Genomic DNA, 21,216 nt, shown 5'->3' on the forward strand with positions numbered 1-21,216 from the left:
ACCTATGTCAGTGAAGAACAATGAGAAGTTTATGTCACATTACCAGCACTTCACAAGTTTCTCACACCTCGAGGCAGTTATTTTTATAAGAGATGGTGCTAGATAGGTAAATCTCAGGGGGTGGCCTTATGAACGAGAAGTGGTGTGTTCTTAAGTCTCTTAGAAATCAACCCATGCCTTTTTTAGGGGATTTGCTGTATTATTGCCTTTATAAAAACTAACATTCAATAACAAAATGTATCACTATGTATAATCTGCATGATAAATATTTTCTGCAAGGGATAACCATAACAAAAATCCTTCACTGATAAAGTTCCTAAGGAATTTCTAGAATGAAAGTTATAAAACAAACAAGTTAGTTCTCTGGTCCCACCTAAGGCTACTGCAGTGGTATCACTTAGACATCTAGAAATAAAACTACAGTTTCTGCAAATTAAAATTGTTTTAAAAGATTTTTATTCATAAGTGTGATTTCTATTGTAAGAACACAGACCTGGTCCTATAATGGAATTCAATAGGAAAAAAAAATTAATTTTAGGCTGGCTCTGCCGTGCCATCTACCGTGTTGTACAAAGTTTCTGTAGTTAGAAGACTAGCCTTTCAAAATGTGTCAAATACAGCTTCTCTGGTCTGCTGGGGGAAAAGAAAGGAATGCCTTATGGCTCTCAGGCATGCAAACTCAGGGTTAGAAACTTTTGACCATTAGCCTGTCAAAATTTCTACTAAGAACTGGGGATTCCAGTGCTGTCCAGTAGAGGTTTCTGTGATGATGGAAATGTTCTTTCTGTATCTGCACTGTCTGGCATGGTAGCCACTAGCCACATGTGGCTTACTCAGCACTTGAAATGTGGCTAGTGCAACTGAAGAGACACATTTTCATTTAATTAATCTAAATTTCAATAGCCACATGTGGCTACACTGACAGCATAGTTCCAGATCATTATTGCAACATCCTACTGCCAGTGTTGGATTTCACATTCAAAAAGAGCACAGTATTGCCAATGTTTAAATATTAAAATTGCTCAGAGTGTGTGTGAAGTCTGAAAGTTGAAACATTTCCATTACAAAAATGACATGTGGTCATAAAAGCAAAGAATTTTCATCTATTTTTGTGAAAGCACATAAAGTGTGGGTACTTCTTCATCTTTTATCCAGCTTTGACTTAAAAAAATCCCAGAAAATTGGCTATCTTGATACGCAGACATTAATAATTATATTACTGATTAGATGTTGCCTCACGTGAAAATCTAGGTTGAGAAAGTTAGTTAAGGCACTGGTAAGTCTACTTTTGTTGCTCAAGGGGAAGAGCAGAGGCCAGACAAGAAGCAGGAAACTTAGAGACTCAGGGCCAGCAAAATGCTCCTGGTTCCCCAGACTCTTCCCAACCTGTGGGACAGGCAAACTGGGGCTGGGCATGGCTGCATGCATCACGGGCTGTGCTCTACAAGAGGCAACCCAATTCTCTGGTGCTCTGCAAAATTTTAGAGGAGTTGGGAGGAGACAAGTGAGGTCTGAAGATCCTGGGCTTCGCAAGTGAAATTATCATTGAGCTGGCCTAACAAACCCTACTGTTCTTGGATGCCAACTGCCCAGGAAAATTGAGTCTCAGCACTTAGTATCAGTTGGAATCTGTGGAGCACTCCCTGCCAAGCCAGGAAACCTGGGGGAGAGCAACAGAGCTATCTAGTAGACCAGCTGGTGTGTGTCACTGTGACTTTGAAGCAGTTGCACTTCATAATATGGATTTAAATATTAAAATAGTCAAATCAATATTAAAAATATTAAAAGAAGCCTTACCAAATTACGACAGTCTGCATTGAAAAATATATTCTAAATGATTTATATCGACTGAAAATACTAACATAACAACACAATATATTCTGTAAGTCAAAAATAACCTAAAATAAAATTAAAAGCAAAACACATTTCAAATTATGTACATTTGCATGTAATTCTGGGGATGGGTCTGATAAAGAATATAGTAGCTTTTCAGAAGACTGTAATTTTTAGAAATCAGAACTTAGAAAAGTGGGCCTAGAATAAGAGATCAGATAATAGACTATCAAAGATTCAAATTATTTTCTATGTGGGCTTTTAATGAGACTAATTTCATCCTTTAAAAACTGTGGGATTGGATTATGAAATGGATGAAACCAAACCTCAATAAAAGTCATTTCTTTCCTTAAAACTCTCTAATGGCGTCTCTTGCTTACAGATAAAGGCCAAGCTCCCATACATGGAACATAAAACCTCCTTCTCTTGTACCTGAGAACTTAGAATGGTGGTCTCAATTCTTACCACTCCTGCCCCACACAGGGCTTATAATTCTTGACACACACGCCCCAGCTTTTTCTATTGTGGGCTTTGTTCACTGTACTCATTCTGTCAACTCCCACTCTCATCCTCAATCAAAATGCACTGCAGGCATTACTTTTTCTAGGCAGCCTCTTCTAACTTCTCCAGACTATGTTAGGTACTCCTGTGTGTTTCTATAAACCCAATTACTGCACTTAATACCTAATGATGAGTTCTGCTGTTTCTCCTACCAACTAAACTGTGAATTCCTTTCAGGGAAGCAAATGTGTCTTATTTATCTCCGTATCCCTGGTATTTAACATAGTGTTTGCTATGCTAGGCACTCAGTAAATGTTTATTGAAGAAAGGACTCAATGGCATTTAACAAGACTATTATTGATAACTCTTCAATCTAGTTTAATTGAAGGTAACCTAGGCCTATGTAATTTTAGACAGAATGAGTCATAAATACAGACACACACAGTTGTTTTACTCACTGATGTTTTAGCCTCAAAGAACCAAAGATGTAAACAGATATGTATTAAGTATGAAGAACTGGGGATCCCTCTGAGAGCTTTTAGCCAACAGAAGATATGGAGAAAAGAAATACGGAACTGTATGGGGCGTAGGTCCATCAGCCTAAAAGCAATAGTCTCAAAGTATTCAGATAATCAGGTTACAGATACAAATCTAAACATAAATTCTGTCTGCATCTAGTGAAAATAACATACACTGGGTGGTAAGGATATGAACCAAATACCAATTATCTGCTTAAAGAAGTAACATGTGTTTAACAGTTACATTAATAAATTCAACTTTTACAGTTTACAGAATGCTACCTGCTTATCTGTAACAATTTATAAATGAATATAATAATTTATATTCTAAATGAAAATAATTTCTAAAATAATATTATTTGAAGTATTGATAATCATATATATTAAGAACTAGAAGGGATCTCAGAGATAATTTGGTACAACATTTTATAGATGAAAGACACCAAGGCCCAGCGAAGGTAAATTACTTTGTTGAAGGTCACACAGGTAGCCAGAATGACTAGGAGTTGTGTTTTTGGCCACCGTGCGGCATGCGGGATCTTAGTTCCCCGACCAGGGATTGAACCCCTGCCCCTTCAATGGAAGCGTGGACAACTAGGACTTTTGGATTTTTACTATTAAGTTCAGTTTTCCTTATGCTACATACTGCCTGAGAGGAAATGTCACTAATTTTCTCCTACAATATATTAGTGAGATTTGCATCCAAACCCAATAATAATAACAAGATCACTTCAGAAGAAAATTACTTTAGTAAAAATAAATGAATTTTATTCAGATGAGATCTTTCATAAGCTATTCTCAGACTATGGGAAATTTACTCAAGAATAATTCCAAGAGATTTTTCTGGGGAAAAATATTACTGAACGTTAAAATCTTTTAATTTGAGAACTCTTATTAGTTAATAAGGCCTGAATTTTATATAACTCTCCTGAGCCACTGATTGTCTCAGCATCCGGATAACAAATCTGCCAACTTATTATCTCTACAATTAACAGAAGTAAAACTTACAAATAACTGGATCAACTCTTGTGTCACTACAATTATCATTTTTAACCATGTTACACACTCAATAAGATGAGACCATATGTTTGCATGTAGGGTTTTCTAATAATATTTTAAAGTTTTTTTTTTACTTATTTTTTTCATACTGATAACCAAAGGATTGTATTTTCCTAAAATATAGTTTTCAAAAATACATAAACTACAGCAAAGGCAAAACAAACCCTTAAAAACCTAGTAGCTCTGTGTTTCTCTCCAATAACTGACTAAGCTATTTAAACAAAAGGATTTCTTTTTAAGGAGGCCATAGGACTAAGTTAGGTTATGGAAAAGCTACAAGTGTGAGCACTTCCATGGCTGTAATGTTAGAAAAGGGATGTGGATGTAGCTTCCCTAGAATCTGCACAATGTAAGCATATGCTAAGAGGAGTTATGAGGCTCTCCCAGTCTTACTGAGGTCATGCCAGATAGGAGTGCTGGGTGAAGGAAGAATCAGTACACCTTTCCAGCCTGTGAGGTTATGTGTACTTACCTGATTTCATCATAATGAATTCACCTGCAGCCATGTCTGTAGGCTACCAATTTGAAAATTTATAACTGCACCACAGTGAGGTACTTACAATCTTTGGTGCTGTACCATGATAATTAGTTGACTTTCGATGCTGCTACAATAAGTATTTAACTTACTGGACATAAGGGATATCCAAGTATCATTGAGAAATTAAAAAAATGTAGAAACATTTATATCTACAACTATGTGTTTGAAAATGCTAACTCATATAAAATTTCCATTGTTATATAAAGGCTTTCATGATGTAACTCCCTGACTCTTAAATTTTAAAAAATACAGAATAAAATTCTTAATCCTAAATTTTTGTCACTGCTCCTGAGGTTTATGATTGAAGTCAAAGAGAGAAACACCCCAAACTAGTCACTTATGAACTCATAAATTCAGTGGAAACCTGCTTCAAAACTACAAATTATTTCAGACAAATATATATATATGTTCACATTTATAAAAAATTTCCACATTACTCGTAGAAACAAGCGTCATAAAATTTACATACCGAATACAATAAAAATCAGTTCTAATGAAGATTTAGCTGTTATCCTCCTAAATAAAAAGTTCTGTGTTTGAGGTATTTCTTTAAGACATGCCAATATGGCATATTTGTAAAACAACCCAGGAGTCTATCTTAAAAATCCTGCCCAACACAGCATCATCTCTATGAGACCTACAAGTAGGCTGAACTAGACTTGTCTTTTTAAGCAAGGAAGAAATATTTTGTTACATAAACCAAGGAGGCAGGTACTAGAAACTCTGCATCTCAGAAAACAGTGAAATTTTGTTACAAATACTTTCATTATCATCTTCCTGCTGATGCCATTCATTTAAAAAGTTCTAGTCAAGACCGATAAAGCAGCTTCACCTCCTGTGACATCCAAAAAAAGCCAAGATTTAAAAACAACAGTGAAAAACTTCACTCTCATTATACATTATCATAGGATATAAAGCTATGAAAATTTTCAGTGTCAAGCGCAAAGCATTATCCCCTACCTCACTTTAACACTGGAAGGTGGACACTTAATTCAGCAGTACTCATTAACTGCTAAGTAGATTGCCTGTGTTGACTGTAGTAAAGCCATTTACAATCAATTTATGAAGTAATAACACTAGCCAGACACACACACAGAGGAATACCAAAAACGATGAGTTTTGTTGCACAAATATCCATACTTGGGGCATGGCTATCAGGTAATAAGACTGATTCAATACTCTATAATCACAGTACATTAAAATACTGCCAGACAGTAATGGCCCCATATATGAAAAAATGTCTATATGGAAAAGGCTGTGATTTATTGCAAAGCATAATTATATAGCAAATTTCAAGGAAAGTCTAATAATTTTCAAAACCATATTTTTAAATTTAATGGTTCAGGCCAAAGTCTCAGTTACTTTTTGGAGATTTCAGAACTATTAGGGGCAGAGGAATGCTTTTCCTTTTTTCTCTTCTTTTTGTCCTTTTTGTGATGCTTCCCCTTTTTTGACTTACTCTTTTTCTCTTTTTTCTTTTCTTTCTTCTGATATCTTTGTTTCTTTTGTTTTGAAGTGTCCTCTTCAGTGGAACTGGATGAATAAGACCTATGAGTAATAATGCATGCTGACTGATAATTGTATTTATGGTTGATGGGTATATTTAAATGGAATTTGAACTGCCTTAAATCCTTCTTGGAATAAGGTGGGAGTATAAATATAAAGGAATTCAAACAAAATGTGCTTTATATATTTGTATTCTCTTAAAATATGGTATTCAGAGTTTTTGCCACTTAGCCAGAGAAACTAACAAAACAAATGTCTCTATTCTGCTCAGTTCTAGTTATGAGTTTTAAATTCAGTAAGGATGAAATAATTTTTCTGTGATTTTCAGTTTTTCATCCTGTGTACCCTTCAAAATCTTTCTTATAAGGCAAAGAAAATGTCATTTACCAACCCTCATTATATACACAATTCACTTGTGTTTATAATAACTTGTTCGCATATTCTCTTAAAAGAGCCACAAAGGATACAATTATATAAAAAGGGCTACAGTTGTACCTCCGTATAAATGAATGAAAGTTGAAAATTAGCAAAATAAAAGCACTTTTATTTTATTTTTCAAGTTAAAGTACTTGATTCTTTTACATGCAGAGTGATACAGATGAACACTTGCATTCTGAAATAATTTTTACTAGTTACAGAAAGAATGCTTTTAAATGTATACTCTATATAAATGAATGAGAATAACTTATCATTATACTTTATTTTTCTTATATTACTCAAATACTAAATTGGGAAAATAAACTGTAGAATTCTTTCCTCTAATGAAAAATAACAAAAAGCGAAAAAACCCCATCTCTCTTAAGAGATGTATAAAAAGATGTGCAACAATATCCAGACCCCAAATATGTGTGACTGAACAGAAACTGAGTTAATTTAAAATCTAAAAGGCATCCCAGAGATAGCTGAGTGATCTAAACATTAGAAGTTAAAACCCAAACTAAGAAAACCTAGAAGACATACAGTAGAAGGCAAAGTAAACAACATGAGACTACAAGGTTGTGTCTGTAGAGTGACTCACTGTGTGAATTCCCTGACTGCCTTCCTTGATCAGGGACTCTCAGCCTCCCCCCGTTTCTGTAACATTGTGTTCCTTCCTTTTCCATGTCCATCTTCTCAGACTCTGGCCATCTCCTGAGCTTATTTTCTCATGTATTCTCTTGCACTCTCTTCAACTCTTTTTCTCAACTCTTGCCTACTTTCCTGTTTAAAGACCTGCTTGACCTCTACATTCTAACTAGCGCTGCTTCTCGGCCTGCACTTTTTTCTTTGGCTTTCTGGACCTGCGTTCTCTTTAAGGCAGAATGTTATACTTTGGCAGAGCAACCACATCAGGTGGCGTTACCTTTGCTAAGTGTACTTAGAAAAGTTCTTTTAATTTCAGGCCCTGTCTGAGGTGGGTGAGGCCCAAGGTAGAGAGGCTTGAGTAAATAATATGTTACTCTAAAACCAGTACATGAAAATTTGGAAGGAAACAGAAAATCTCACTTCTCCTGTAAGCGATCCACATGCTGTGCTAATGCAAATGATTAAACAATACACTCATCAGAGTACACAATACACTGAGCTCTACCTTCCTGTGTTAGTTCTTAAACATCATTAACTCCCAACACCTGAAAGTGAGTTAACTTTTCCAATTTATAAAGTAGCTGAGGGTGTTAGAATGTATATATTACATGCTCTATAAAAACTACAAAGTGACAACACCTGATGTGCAGAACCTACTGTCAGAGAACCAAGGTCCAAGCTAGATATTACTACCTGCTAAATGCCCTAAAAAGTGTCTATATGTACATGTTTATTCTAGTGTAAATGAAAGTGCACTCATGAACCAAGGAAGAAGTTGCCTCTTAAGTCTTTTGATCAATTTCTTTAACCAGTTTTTGTTAAAAGAGTTGATAGTAAAAATTCATAGGTGGCTGATGAGAATTCTGAAAGATCTGAAGGTATTTTTAGCATGACAAATGAGTACATAAATCCTATTAATAAATTAATTTCTTAGCCATGGCAATGATATTTTGAGAATACAAATATTTAAGCTCCAAATTCATACATATGAGGACAAAATATATATGTGAAGAATTTAGACATACGTCCAATTAAAAACTTAACTTATGTTCTAAAACTTAAAAATTCTAGAATACAAATAGAATACATAAAAGAAGTGGGTGGAAATGTCATGAAGAACCTAGGGGTAAGACAGGAATAAAGACACAGACCTACTAGAGAATGGACTTGAGGATATGGGGAGGGGGAAGGGTAAGCTGTGACAAAGCGAGAGAGAGGCATGGACATGTATACACTACCAAATGTAAGGTAGATAGCTAGTGGGAAGCAGCCACATAGCACAGGGAGATCAGCTCGGTGCTTTGTGACCGCCTGGAGCGGTGGGATAGGGAGGGTGGGAGGGAAGGAGATGCAAGAGGGAAGAGATGGGAACATATGTATATGTATAACTGATTCACTTTGTTATAAAGCAGAAACTAACACACCATTGTAAAGCAATTATACTCTAATAAAGATGCAAAAAAAAAAAAAAAAGCGGGCGGGGCTGTTATTTATTTATACCTTGATTTGCTCCAAAAAAGAAAATTTAAGGAGGCTGAGTGCTGACTTTATTTTTGATTCCTGACATGAAGGATTTTGTTATTTTACAGAAACAACTGAACACCTAACTTTCATTAAGATAACATTAAATTAACTGGATTATAACATGAAAAATAAAATTCTATAATCCATCTAGATCCATAGTCCTGCTTTTTAAAAAAAAATGTTAAAAAAATACCTTTTCCTTTTTTTTTTCAACTTGATTTTCTCTTTGCTTTTTGCTTTTTTCTTCTCCTCTTCTTCATTTATTCCTGTGTGTTGAGGGGAAAGAATCAGGTCACCATCAGTTTATATACTAATATGGTATGTATACATTTTTTGATTTTGGTTGTTGGTTGGTGAATTTCACTGTTAGGATACTGCACTTTTTTTGTAACAATGTCCCCTTTCTTGATTATTTTTACTCATTAAAAACATTATAAAAGTACTATATGCTTTTAATACAGATTTCAAATCTACTGAGTACATTAAGTAAAAAATTCAAATATTTCATTTCTAATTCCTAAAGCAAATCAATGTCGACAGTTTGGTGGGTACTATTCCAGGCCTTAAGAAATGAAATCTTTTTCAAGCAAAATTAGGATCATGAAATCCTAAGGTCATGGGACAATAACCACATCTAATATTTATGTCGTTGGTATCTCGGAAGGAGAGAATACATACTATTCTCTATCTTGTTTATTAAATACACAATTTGGTGTGTATTCTTCTAGGCTTTCTCTATACATAACCAAATACACACAAACATTCACTTATACAAACATAATTACATGTAAGTCCCAAGTTTTTATGTCATTTGAAAAATGGATTGTGGCATATAATACATATTTTCCAACTTATTTCTTTCACTTAACACTTTTTTTTGATATTCTTTTACTCTAACACCATTTGCTGAAAAGACTATTCTTTCTATACAGAACTGCCTTTTCACCTCTGTCAAAAATCAGTTGAACTTCTGCTTCTAGGAAGATGAAGTAGATGTACTTTTCCTATTCCTCCCATTAAATATAACTACAAACCCCAGACATTACAAAAACAAGCATAAGAAGACTGTAAAAGGTGGAAAGACAGGCACTAGCTAGGGATCTTGAAATCCAGAAAACGACACACTGCTGAGTTCCCTGAAATTTCTTTTTGCTTTATATAGCCCAGACTTACAGCTGAAGAAGCCGGCAACCTGGCAATATCAACAGGTGCAGACAAAAATACCCCAACAATAGCCTGCTCTCTCTAGCCAAAGGACCAAGAAAGGGACAGCCTAGTGACAGGAAACTTTTAGATAGTAACTGCCATTTCCAGCCAAACACCACAGAAAAAAATGGGGCACCACCCCCACCCATATTACCAAAGGCTGAGTGAAGAACACAGACTTCCCCCCATGAGTCTGTGATGAGACATCTCAATCCCCCTTCCTGAGAAGTCTAAGTGGTGAGCCAAACTTTCATCCCCACTGACCAGTAATAAGACCTCCATTAACAGTGTCAGTGGAGACCACGCAAGGAGCCTGGACTGCCAACCCCACCCAGCAGTAATGAGGCACTCCTCCCCTCCATGCTTAAGTATTGTCAGAAGAGACCTAATGAAAGTCAGTGCTTTCACTGTCACCCAGGGGTAACAAGACTACCCTCACCATGGTGTCAGGGGGCACCACACAGGGAGCTGAAATTCCGACCTTCACCCAGCAGTAAGAAGAAGCCGTGTCCACCTTAGGTTTTGGTAGAGGCTGAGTGGTGAAACTGAACTTTTATTTTCATCTGGCAGGAACAAGTTGGCATCCTCAATTTTCCTTCTGGAGTGGTACCAGAGAAAATCAGATAAAACAAAAGGTTTAAAGAAAAGCCAGAGTTTTATATATGTCCAAATTTCAACTAAAAAGAAATCATCAAATGAAGAACCAGAAAGACCTCTAATTGAATACAAAATTAAACAACAGATGACAACACCCCAATGACAGAAATATTAGAATCATCTGAAAAAGATTTCAATGCAGCCATCATAAAAATGCTTCAATTGGCAACTATGAACATGCTTGAAACAAATGAAAAAACAGAAATCCCCAAAGAAATAAAAAAATCCAAAGAAGAGGGCTTCCCTGGTGGCTCAGTGGTTAAGAATCCACCTGCCAATGCAGGGGACACAGGTTCGATCCCTGGTCCGGGAAGATCCCACATGCCGTGGAGCAACTAAGCCCGTGTGCCACAATTACAAAGCCTGCACTCTAGAGCCCGCGTGTCACAACTACTGAAGCCCGCACGCCTAGAGCCCATGCTCCACAACAAGAGAAGCCATGACAATGAGAAGCCTGTGCACTGCAACAAAGACTAGCCCCTGCTCGTTGCAACTAGAGAAAGCCTGCACACAGCAACAAAGACCCAACACAGACAAAAATAAAAACAAATAAATTAATGAATTTTTTAAAAATCCAAGAAGAAACAAATAGAAATTTTAGAACTAAAAATACAATAAACTGAAATTAAAAACTCAGTGGAAGGGCTCAAGAGCAGAATGGAAACACAGAGGAAATAATCACTGAACAGGAAGACAAAACAATATAAATCACCCTATTTGAATGATGGAGAGAAAAAAGACTTAAAAAGAACAGAGCTTCAGAAACCTGTGGGATAACAGCAAAAGAGCTAATATTTATGTCATTAGAGTCCTGCAAAGCAAGGATAAAGAAGGCTAAAAAAAAAGGTGCTTGAAGAAATAATTGCTGAAAACTTCCTAAATTTGGTAAGAGACATAAACCTACAAATTCAAAATAAACTCAAAGAAATTCATATCAAGACACATCATAGTTAAGCTTCTGAAAACTAATGACAAAGAAAAAATATTGAAAACAGAGAAAAATGATATGTTACTTATAGAAGCAAAACAATTAGAATGAAAGCACATTTCTTATCAGAAAAGATGGAAGCCAGAATGAAGTGGAATCCTGGAATCCTCTACCCAGTGAAAATATTCTTCAAAAATGAAAAGACAGATGGCTTCACAGGCGAATTCTATCAAACGTTTAGAGAACAGCTAACACCCATCCTTCTCAAACTCTTCCAAAATATAGCAGAGGGAGGAATATTCCCAAACTCATGCTACAAGGCCACCATCACTCTGATAACAAAACCAGACAAAGATGTCACAAAGAAAGAACACTACAGGTCAATAACACTGATGGACAGAGATGCAAAAAATCCTCAACAAAATATTAGCAAACAGAATCCAACAGCACATTAAAAGGATCATACACCATAATTAAGTGGGGTATACCCCAGGGATGCAAGGATTCTTCAATATACGCAATTCAATGTGATACACCATATTAACAAATTGAAGGAGAAAACCATATAATCATCTCAATAGATGCAGAGAAAGCTTTTGACAAAATTCAACACCTATTTATGATAAAAACTCTCCAGAAAGTAAGCATAGAGGGAACTTACCTCAACATAATAAAGGCCATATATGACAAACCCACAGCCAACATCATCCTCAATGGTGAAAAACTGAAACCATTTCCACTAAGCTCAGGAACAAGACAAGGTTGCCCACTGTCACCTCTATCATTCAACACAGTTTTGGAAGTCTTAGCCACAGCAATCAGGGAAGAAAAAGAAATCCAAATTGGAAAAGAAGAAGTAAAGCTGTCACGGTTTGCACGTGACACGATACTATACATAGAGAATCCTAAAGATGCTATCAGAAAACTACTAGAGCTAATCAATGAATTTGGTAAGGTAGCAGGATACAAATTTAATGCACAGAAATCTCTTGCATTCCTATACACTAATGATGAAAAATCTGAAAGTGAAATTAAGAAAACACTCCCATTTACCATTGCAACAAAAAGAATAAAATATCTAGGAATAAACCTAACTAAGGAGACAAAAGACCTGTATGCAGAAAATTATAAGACAGTGATGAAAAAAATTAAAGATGATACAAATAGATGGAGAGATATACCATGTTCTTGGATTGGTACAATCAACATTGTGAAAATGACTCTACTACCCAAAGCAATCTACAGATTCAATGCAATCCCTATCAAACTACCACTGGCATTTTTCACAGAACTAGAACAAAAAATCTCACAACTTGTATTGAAACACAAAAGACCCTGAATAGCCAAAGCAATCTTGAGAAACAAAAACAGAGCTGGAGGAATCAGGCTCCCTGACCTCAGAGTATACTACAAAGCTACAGTAATTAAGACCGTATGGTACTGGTACAAAAACAGAAATATAGATCAATGGAACAGGATAGAAAGCCCAGAGATAAACCCACGCACATATGGTCACCTTATCCTTGATAAAGGAGGCAAGAATATACAGTGGAGAAATGACAGCCTCTTCAATAAGTGGTGCTGAGAAAACTGGAGAACTACATGTAAAAGAATGCAATTAGAACACTCCCTAACACCATACACAAAAATAAACTCAAAATGGATTAAAGACCTAAATGTAAGGCCAGACACTATTAAACTGTTAGAGGAAAACATAGGCAGAACACTCTATGACATAAATCACAGCAAGATCCTTTTTTACACACCTCCTAGAGAAATGGAAGTAAAAACAAACAAATGGGACCTAATGAAACTTAAAAGCTTTTGCACAGCAAAGGAAACCATAAACAAGGCCAAAAGACAACCCTCAGAATGGTAGAAAATATTTGTAAATGAAGCAACTGACAAAGGATTAATCTCCAAAATTTACAAGCAGCTCATGCAGCTCAGTATCAAAAAAACAAACAACCCAATCCAAAAATGGGCAGAAGACCTAAATAAGAGATTTCTCCAAAGAAGACATACAGATTGCCAACAAACACATGAAAGAATGCTCAACATCATTAAGCATTAGAGAAATGCATATCAAAACTACAATGAGATATCACCTCACACAAGTCACAATGGCCATCATCAAAAAATCTACAAACAATAAATGCTGGAGAGGGTGTGGAGAAAAAGGAACCCTCTTGCACTGTTGGTGGGAATGTAAATTGCTACAGCCACTATGGAGACAGTATGGAGGTTCCTTAAAAAACTAAAAATAGAACCATCATACGACCCAGCAATCCCACTACTGGGCATATACCCCGAGAAAAACATAATTCAAGAAGAGTCATGTACCGCAATGTTCATTGCAGCTCTATTTACAATAGCCAGGATATGGAAGCAACATAAGTGTCCATCAACAGATGAATGGATAAACAAGATGTGGCACATATATATACAATGAAATATTACTCAGCCATAAAAAGAGACAAAATTGAATTATTTGTAGTGAGGTGGATGGACCAAGAGTCTGTCATACAGAGTGAAGTAAGTCAGAAAGAGAAAAACAAATACTGTATGCTAACATATATATATATATATATATATATATATATATATATGGAATCTAAAAATAAGAAAAATGGTCATGAAGAACCTAGGGGCAAGATGGGAATAAAGATGCAGACCTACTAGAGAATGGACTTGAGGATATGGGGAGGGGGATGGGTAAGCTGGTACAAAGTGAGAGAGAGGCATGGACATATATACACTACCAAATGTAAAATAGATAGCTAGTGGGAAGCAGCTGCATAGCACAGGGAGATTAGCTTGGTGTTTTGTGACCACCTAGAGGGGTGGGATAGGGAGGGTGGGAGGGAGGGAGACACAAGAGGGAAGAGATATGGGGATATATGTACATGTATAACTGATTCACTTTGTTATAAAGCAGAAACTAACACACCATTGTAAAACAATTATACTCCAATAAAGATGTTAAAAAAAAAATGAAAAGAAATCAAGATGTTCTCAGATAAAGGAAAACGAAAAGCATCTGTCACCAGCAGACATTCCCCAAAAGAATGGCTACAGGAAGTTATCTAAAGGAAAGGAAATGCTGTAACATCAAGAAGAAAGAACACAGTAAGCAAAAATATGGGTGCAACAGGCTTTCTTTCTTTTGAATTTCTAAATTTTGTTTGAGGGTGGAAGCAAAAACTATAACAGTGTCTGATGTGGTTCTATGTGTATGCAGGGAACATATTGAGGATGACTATAAATGGGAGAGGGTAAAAGTACATCAAGAGAGGTTAGGTTTCTACATTTCACTTGAACTAGTAAAATGACAACACCAGTAGATTATGATAAATTACGTGTACATAATGTAATACCTAGAGTAACCATTGAAAATGTTATACAGAACACTACAGAAAAAATTTTAAACATTATGGATATATTCAAAGACACTACAGATACATCAAAATGGAACTGTACAAGTGTTCAAGTGACACTATAGTGAAATCAAAGCACTATAGACAATCCTAAAAAAATACTCCATGGGAACCCACAGAAAGGTAGGGGAAAAAAAGAACAGAGAAATAAAAATACAGAATGATCAGAAAACAAATAATAAAATGGCAGACTTAAGCCCTAATATATAATTATATTAAACTTCAAAAGAATACCAATGAAATTGGCAGAGTGGATTGAGAAATATGACTCATCTACATGCTGTCTATAAGGCTCTCACCTCAAATATAATGATATAGGCACACTGAAAGCAAAAGGACAGAAATGGAGATGTAACACAAACATCAAAGGAAAGCTAGAATGGCTATATTAATATCAGATAAAACAGACTTTAGAACAAAGAAAATAACCAGTGAGAGAGACAGACATTATATAACAATAAAGGTTTCAACCCACTAAGAAGACATAGCAATCCTAAGTGTGTATGCACCAAACAACAGAGCTGAAAAATACATGAAGCAAAAACAATAGACCTGAAGGAAGAAACAGACAAATCCATGATAGCTGGAGACTTCAACATCCTTCTCTCAGCAACTGACAGAAACTACACATAAAGTTAGCAAGGATATAGAAGAACTCAACAACACCATAAATTAACAGAATCTAGGGCTTCCCTGGTGGCGCAGTGGTTGAGAGTCCACCTGCCAATGCAGGGGATATGGGTTCGTGCCCCGGTCCGGGAAGATCCCACATGCCGCGGAGCGGCTAGGCCCGTGAGCCATGGCCGCTGAGCCTGTGCGTCTGGAGCCTGTGCTCCGCAACAGGAGAGGCCACAACAGTGAGAGGCCTGCATACCACAAAAAATAAAAATAAAAATTAAAAAAAAGTTATACATTGTGACCAAGTGTGATTTATTCAAGGGATGCAAGGCTGGTTGAATATTCAAAAATCAATTAATGTAATCCACTGTATTAAGACGCTAAAGAAGAAAAATTGTAGGATCATATCAACTGATGCAGAAAATGCATTTGGCAAAACCTGACACCCATTCATGTTAAAAACTCTTTAAAAATAGGAATAGAGGGAAACTTCCTCAACTTGATAAAGAGCTGCTACCAAAAAAACTTACAGCTAACCATTAAGGTCTGTATGGTTTTGTCCCCTAGGACTGGAATCCAGGTAAGAATTCATCTCTCACTGCTCTTTTTCAACATAGTGCTATAAATTCTAGCCATAGCAATAAATCAAGAAAGGAAAACAAAAGGCTTACAGATCAAAATGGAAGAAATAAAACTGTTCTTATTTGCAGATGACATGATGGTTTACATAGAAAATTCCAAAGAATCTACCAAAAACTCCTAGAACTAATCAGTGAGTTTAGCAAAGATAAACGATAAACATAAAGTCATTTGTACTTCTATATACTTGTAATGAACATGCAGACAACAAAAGAAAAAAAAACATTTACAATTTTTCAAAAAAAATTTATAGGTATAATCCTAAAACTACACCATGCTGAGAAAAGAAATCAAAGATTTAAATAAACAGAGAGACATACTGGATTTATGGGTTGGAATACTCAACACAGTAAAGGTGTCAATTCTCCCCAAATTGATAAACATCTTTAAGGCAATGCCTATCAAAATTCCAGCAAGATTCTTTGTAGATATAAACATTATTCTAAAATTTATATGAAAGGGAAAAGAAACTAAAGTAGTTGAAACAATTTTGAAAAAGAAGAATAAAGTAGAAAAAATCAGTCCCTCCAACTTTGAGACTTATTATATAGCTACATTAATCAAGACGGGGTGGCGGGATAGATACATAGATCAATGGAACATTATAGACAGCCCAGAAACAAACCAACACAAATAGGACCAACTTATTTTTGGCAAGAGCAAAAAAGCAATTCAATGGAAGAAAGATAGCCTTTCAATAAATAGTGCTGGAACAAGTGGTCATTTTTAAGCAAAATACTAAGTGCTCTAAGTTTCACATTTTATACAATAATCAAATAGATGATGGACCTAATGTAAAATATAAATCTATAAAAACTTTACAAAAAAGTAAAGGAGACCAAGAGACAGGCAAGGAGTTACACTTGAAACCAAAGCACAATCTGTAAGAGGAAAAATTAATAAATTGGACTTTATCAAAATTAAAAAACTATTGTTCTGTGAAACACCTATTAAGAGGATGAAAAGAAAAGCTACATATTGGGATAAATATTTGCAAACCAGGCATCTAAAAAAGGACTAGTATCTAACGAGGGGAAGATGGCGAAGTGTAAGACGCAGAGATCACCTTCCTCCCCACAGAAACACCAGAAATACATCTACACGTGGAACAACTCCTACAGAACACCTACTGAACACTGGCAGAAGACCTCAGACCTCCCAAAACGCAAGAAAGTCCCCACGTACCTGGGTAGGGCAAAAGAAAGAAGAATAAACAGAGACAAAAGGATAGGGACGGGACCTGCACCAGTGGGAGGGAGCTGTTAAGGAGGAAAGGTTTCCGCACACTAGGAAGCCCCTTCGCGGGCGGAGACTGCGGGTGGCGGAGGGGGAAGCTTCGGAGCCATGGAGGAGAGCACAGCAACAGGGGTGTGGAGGGCAAAGCGGAGAGATTCCCGCACAGAGGATCCGTGCCAACCGGCACTCACCAGCCCGAGAAGCTTGTCTGTTCACCCGCCGGGGTGGGCGCGGATGCGAGCCAAAGCTCGGGCTTTGGTCGGAGAGCAGGGAGAGGACTGGGGTTGGCGGCATGAACATAGCCTGCAGGGGTTTAGTGCACCACGGCTAGCTGGGAGGGAGTCCGGGGAAAAGTCTGGACCTGCCGAAGAGGCAAGAGACTTTTTCTTCCCTCTTTGCTTCCTGGTACGCGAGGAGAGGGGATTAAGAGAGCTGCTTAAAGGAGCTCCAGAGACGGGCGAGAACCGCGGCTAAAAGCGCGGACCCCAGAGACGGGCATGAGACGCTAAGGCTGCTGCTGCCGCCACCAAGAAGCCTGTGTGCGAGCACAGGTCACTATCCACACCGCCCTTCCGGGGAGCCTGTGCAGCCCGCCACTGCCAGGGTCCCGGGATCCAGGGACAACTTCCCCGGGAGAACGCATGGCGCGCCTCAGGCTGGTGCAACGTCACGCCGGCCTCTGCCGCCGCAGGCTCGCCCCGCACTCCGTACCCCTCCCTCCCCCCGGCCTGAGTGAGCCAGCATCCCCGAAGCACCTGCTCCTTTAACCCTGTCCTGTCTAAGCGAAGAACAGATGCCCTCCGGTGACCTCCATGCAGAGGCGGGGCCAAATCCAAAGCTGAGCCCCAGGAGCTGTGACAACAAAGAAGAGAAAGGGAAATCCCTCCCAGCAGCCTCAGAAGCAGCGGATTAAAGCTCCACAATCAACTTGATGTACCCTGCATCTGTGGAATACATGAATAGACAACGAATCATCCCAAATTGAGGAGGTGGACTTGGAGAGCAAGATTTATTATTTTTTCCCCTTTTCCTCTTTTTATGAGTGTGTATGTGTATGCTTCTGTGTGAGATTTTGTCTGTATAGCTTTGCTTTCACCATTTGTCCGAGGGTTCTATCCGTCCTTTTTTTTTTCTTTTCCTTAAAATTTTTTTTCTTAATAATTATATTTATTTTAATAACTTTATTTTATTTTATCTTACTTTATTTTATCTTCTTTCTTTCCTTCCTTCCCTCCTTCCCTCCTCCCTCCCTCCCTTCTTCCTTCCTTCCTTCCTTCCCTTCTTTCTTTCTTTCTTTCTTTCCTTCTTTCTACTTTTTCTCCCTTTTATTCTGAGCCGTGTGGATGAAAGGCTCTTGGTGCTGCAGCCAGGAGTCAGTGCTGTAACTCTGAGGTGGGAGAGCCAACTTCAGGACACTGGTCCACAAGAGACTTCCCAGCTCCACATAATATCAAACGGCAAAAATCTCCCAGAGATATCCATCTCAACACCAGCACCCAGCTTCACTCAACGACCAGCAAGCTACAGTGCTGGACACCCTATGCCAAGCAACTAGCAAGACAGGAACAAAACCCCACCCATTAGCAGAGAGGCTGCCTAAAATCATAATAAGTCCACAGACACCCCAAAACACAGCACGAGAGGTGGACCTGCCCACCAGAAAGACAAGATCCAGCCTCATCCACCAGAACACAGGCACTAATCCCCTCCAACAGGAAGCCTACGCAACCCACTGAACCAACATTAGCCACTGGGGAGAGACACCAAAAACAATGGGAACTACGAACCTGCAGCCTGCAAAAAGGAGACCCCAAACACAGTAAGATAAGCAAAATGAGAAGACAGAAAAACACACAGCAGATGAAGAAGCAAGATAAAAACCCACCAGACCTAACAAATGAAAAGAAAATAGGCAGTCTACCTGAAAAAGAATTCAGAATAATGATAGTAAAGATGATCCAAAATCTTGGAAATAGAATAGACAAAATGCAAGAAACATTTAACAAGGAACTAGAAGAACTAAAGATGAAACAAGCAATGATGAACAACGCAACAAATGAAATTAAAAATACTCTAAATGGGATCAATAGCAGAATAACTGAGGCAGGAGAACGGATAAGTGACCTGGAAGATAAAATAGTGGAAATAACTACTTCAGAGCAAAATAAAGAAAAAAGTATGAAAAGAACTGAGAACAGTCTCAGAAACCTCTGGGACAACATTAAACGCACCAACATTCGAATTACAGGGGTTCCAGAAGAAGAAGAGAAAAAGAAAGGGACTGAAAAAATATTTGAAGAGATTATAGTTGAAAACTTCCCTAATATGGGAAAGGAAATAGTTAATCAAGTCCAGGAAGCACAGAGAGTCCCATACAGGATAAATCCAAGGAGAAACACGCCAAGACACATATTAATGAAACTGTCAAAAACTAAATACAAAGAAAACATATTAAAAGCAGCAAGGGAAAAACAACAAATAACACACAAGGGAATCCCCACAAGGTTAACAACTGATCTTTCAGCAGAAACTCTGCAAGCCAGAAGGGAGTGGCAGGACATATTTAAAGTGATGAAGGAGAAAAACCTGCAACCAAGATTACTCTACCCAGCAAGGATCTCATTCAGATTTCATGGAGAAAATAAAACCTTTACAGACAAGCAAAAGCTAATAGAATTCAGCACCACCAAACCAGCTTTACAACAAATGCTAAAGGAAATTCTCTAGGCAGGAAACACAAGAGAAGGAAAAGACCTACAATAACAAACCCCAAACGATTAAGAAAATGGGAATAGGAACATACATATCGATAATTACCTTAAATGTAAATGGACTAAATGCTCCCTCCAAAAGACACAGATTGGCTGAATGGATACAAAAACAAGACCCATATATATATGCTGTCTACAAGAGACCCACTTCAGACCTAGAGACACATACAGACTGAAAGCAAGGGGATGGAAAAAGATATTCCATGCAAATGGAAACCAAAAGAAAGCTGGAGTAGCAATTCTCATATCAGACAAAATAGACTTTAAAATAAAGACTATTACAAGAGACAAAGAAGGACACTACATAATGATCAAGGGATCAATCCAAGAAGAAGATATAACAATTGTAAATATTTATGCACCCAACATAGGAGCACCTCAATACATAAGGCAAATACTAACAGCCATAAAAGGGGATATCGACAGTAACACATTCATAGTAGGGGACTTTAACACCCCACTTTCACCAGTGGACAGATCATCCAAAATGAAAATAAATAAGGAAACACAAGCTTTAAATGAGACATTAAACAAGATGGACTTAATTGATATTTATAGGACATTCCATCCAAAAACAACAGAATACACATTTTTCTCAAGTGCTCATGAAACATTCTCCAGGATAGATCATATCTTGGTTCACAAATCAAGTCTTGGTAAATTTAAGAAAACTGAAATTGTATCAAGTATCTGTTCCGACCACAACGCTATGAGACTAGATATCAATAACAGGAAAAGATCTGTAAAAAATACAAACACATGGAGGCTAAACAATACACTACTTAATAACGAAGTGATCACTGAAGAAATCAAGGAGGGAATCAAAAGATACCTAGAAACAAATGACAATGGAGACACGACGACCCAAAACCTATGGGATGCAGCAAAAGCAGTTCTAAGGGGGAAGTTTATAGCAATACAAGCCCACCTTAAGAAACAGGAAACATCTCGAATCAACAACCTTACCTTGCACCTAAAGCAATTAGAGAAAGAAGAACAAAAAACCCCAAAGTTAGCAGAAGGAAAGAAATCATAAATATCAGATCAGAAATAAATGAAAAAGAAATGAAGGAAACAATAGCAAAGATCAATAAAACTAAAAGCTGGTTCTTTGAGAAGATAAACAAAATTTCTAAACCATTAGCCAGACTCATCAAGAAAAAAAGGGAGAAGACTCAAA

At 37.3% G+C, this 21,216-nt stretch overlaps 1 protein-coding gene across 3 annotated transcripts in view; it reads right to left on the bottom strand.

Moving 5' to 3' along the window:
- SREK1IP1 (SREK1 interacting protein 1) overlaps window positions 1-21,216 on the bottom strand; it is an 80,228-nt gene that overhangs the window by 18,545 nt on the left and 40,467 nt on the right. Inside the window, exons 4-6 of one of the 3 annotated variants that reach the window (XM_029218033.1) lie at window positions 8,738-8,810; window positions 5,909-5,997; window positions 3,256-5,284 (exon numbers count right to left, since the gene is read on the bottom strand). In XM_029218033.1, the coding sequence (XP_029073866.1) occupies window positions 5,244-5,284; window positions 5,909-5,997; window positions 8,738-8,810 (203 nt within the window). In that variant the 3' untranslated portion in view covers window positions 3,256-5,243. Of the gene's footprint in view, window positions 1-3,255; window positions 5,998-8,737; window positions 8,811-21,216 lie in introns of those variants that run through there. The other 2 variants (XM_029218031.1, XM_029218032.1) reach the window with 2 other exon arrangements.

The sequence above is a fragment of the Monodon monoceros genome, unplaced genomic scaffold, assembly GCF_005190385.1.
Source record: "Monodon monoceros isolate NGI ecotype Baffin Bay Population unplaced genomic scaffold, NGI_Narwhal_1 Super_Scaffold_12, whole genome shotgun sequence".
NCBI classification, from domain to species: Eukaryota; Metazoa; Chordata; class Mammalia; order Artiodactyla; family Monodontidae; genus Monodon; species Monodon monoceros.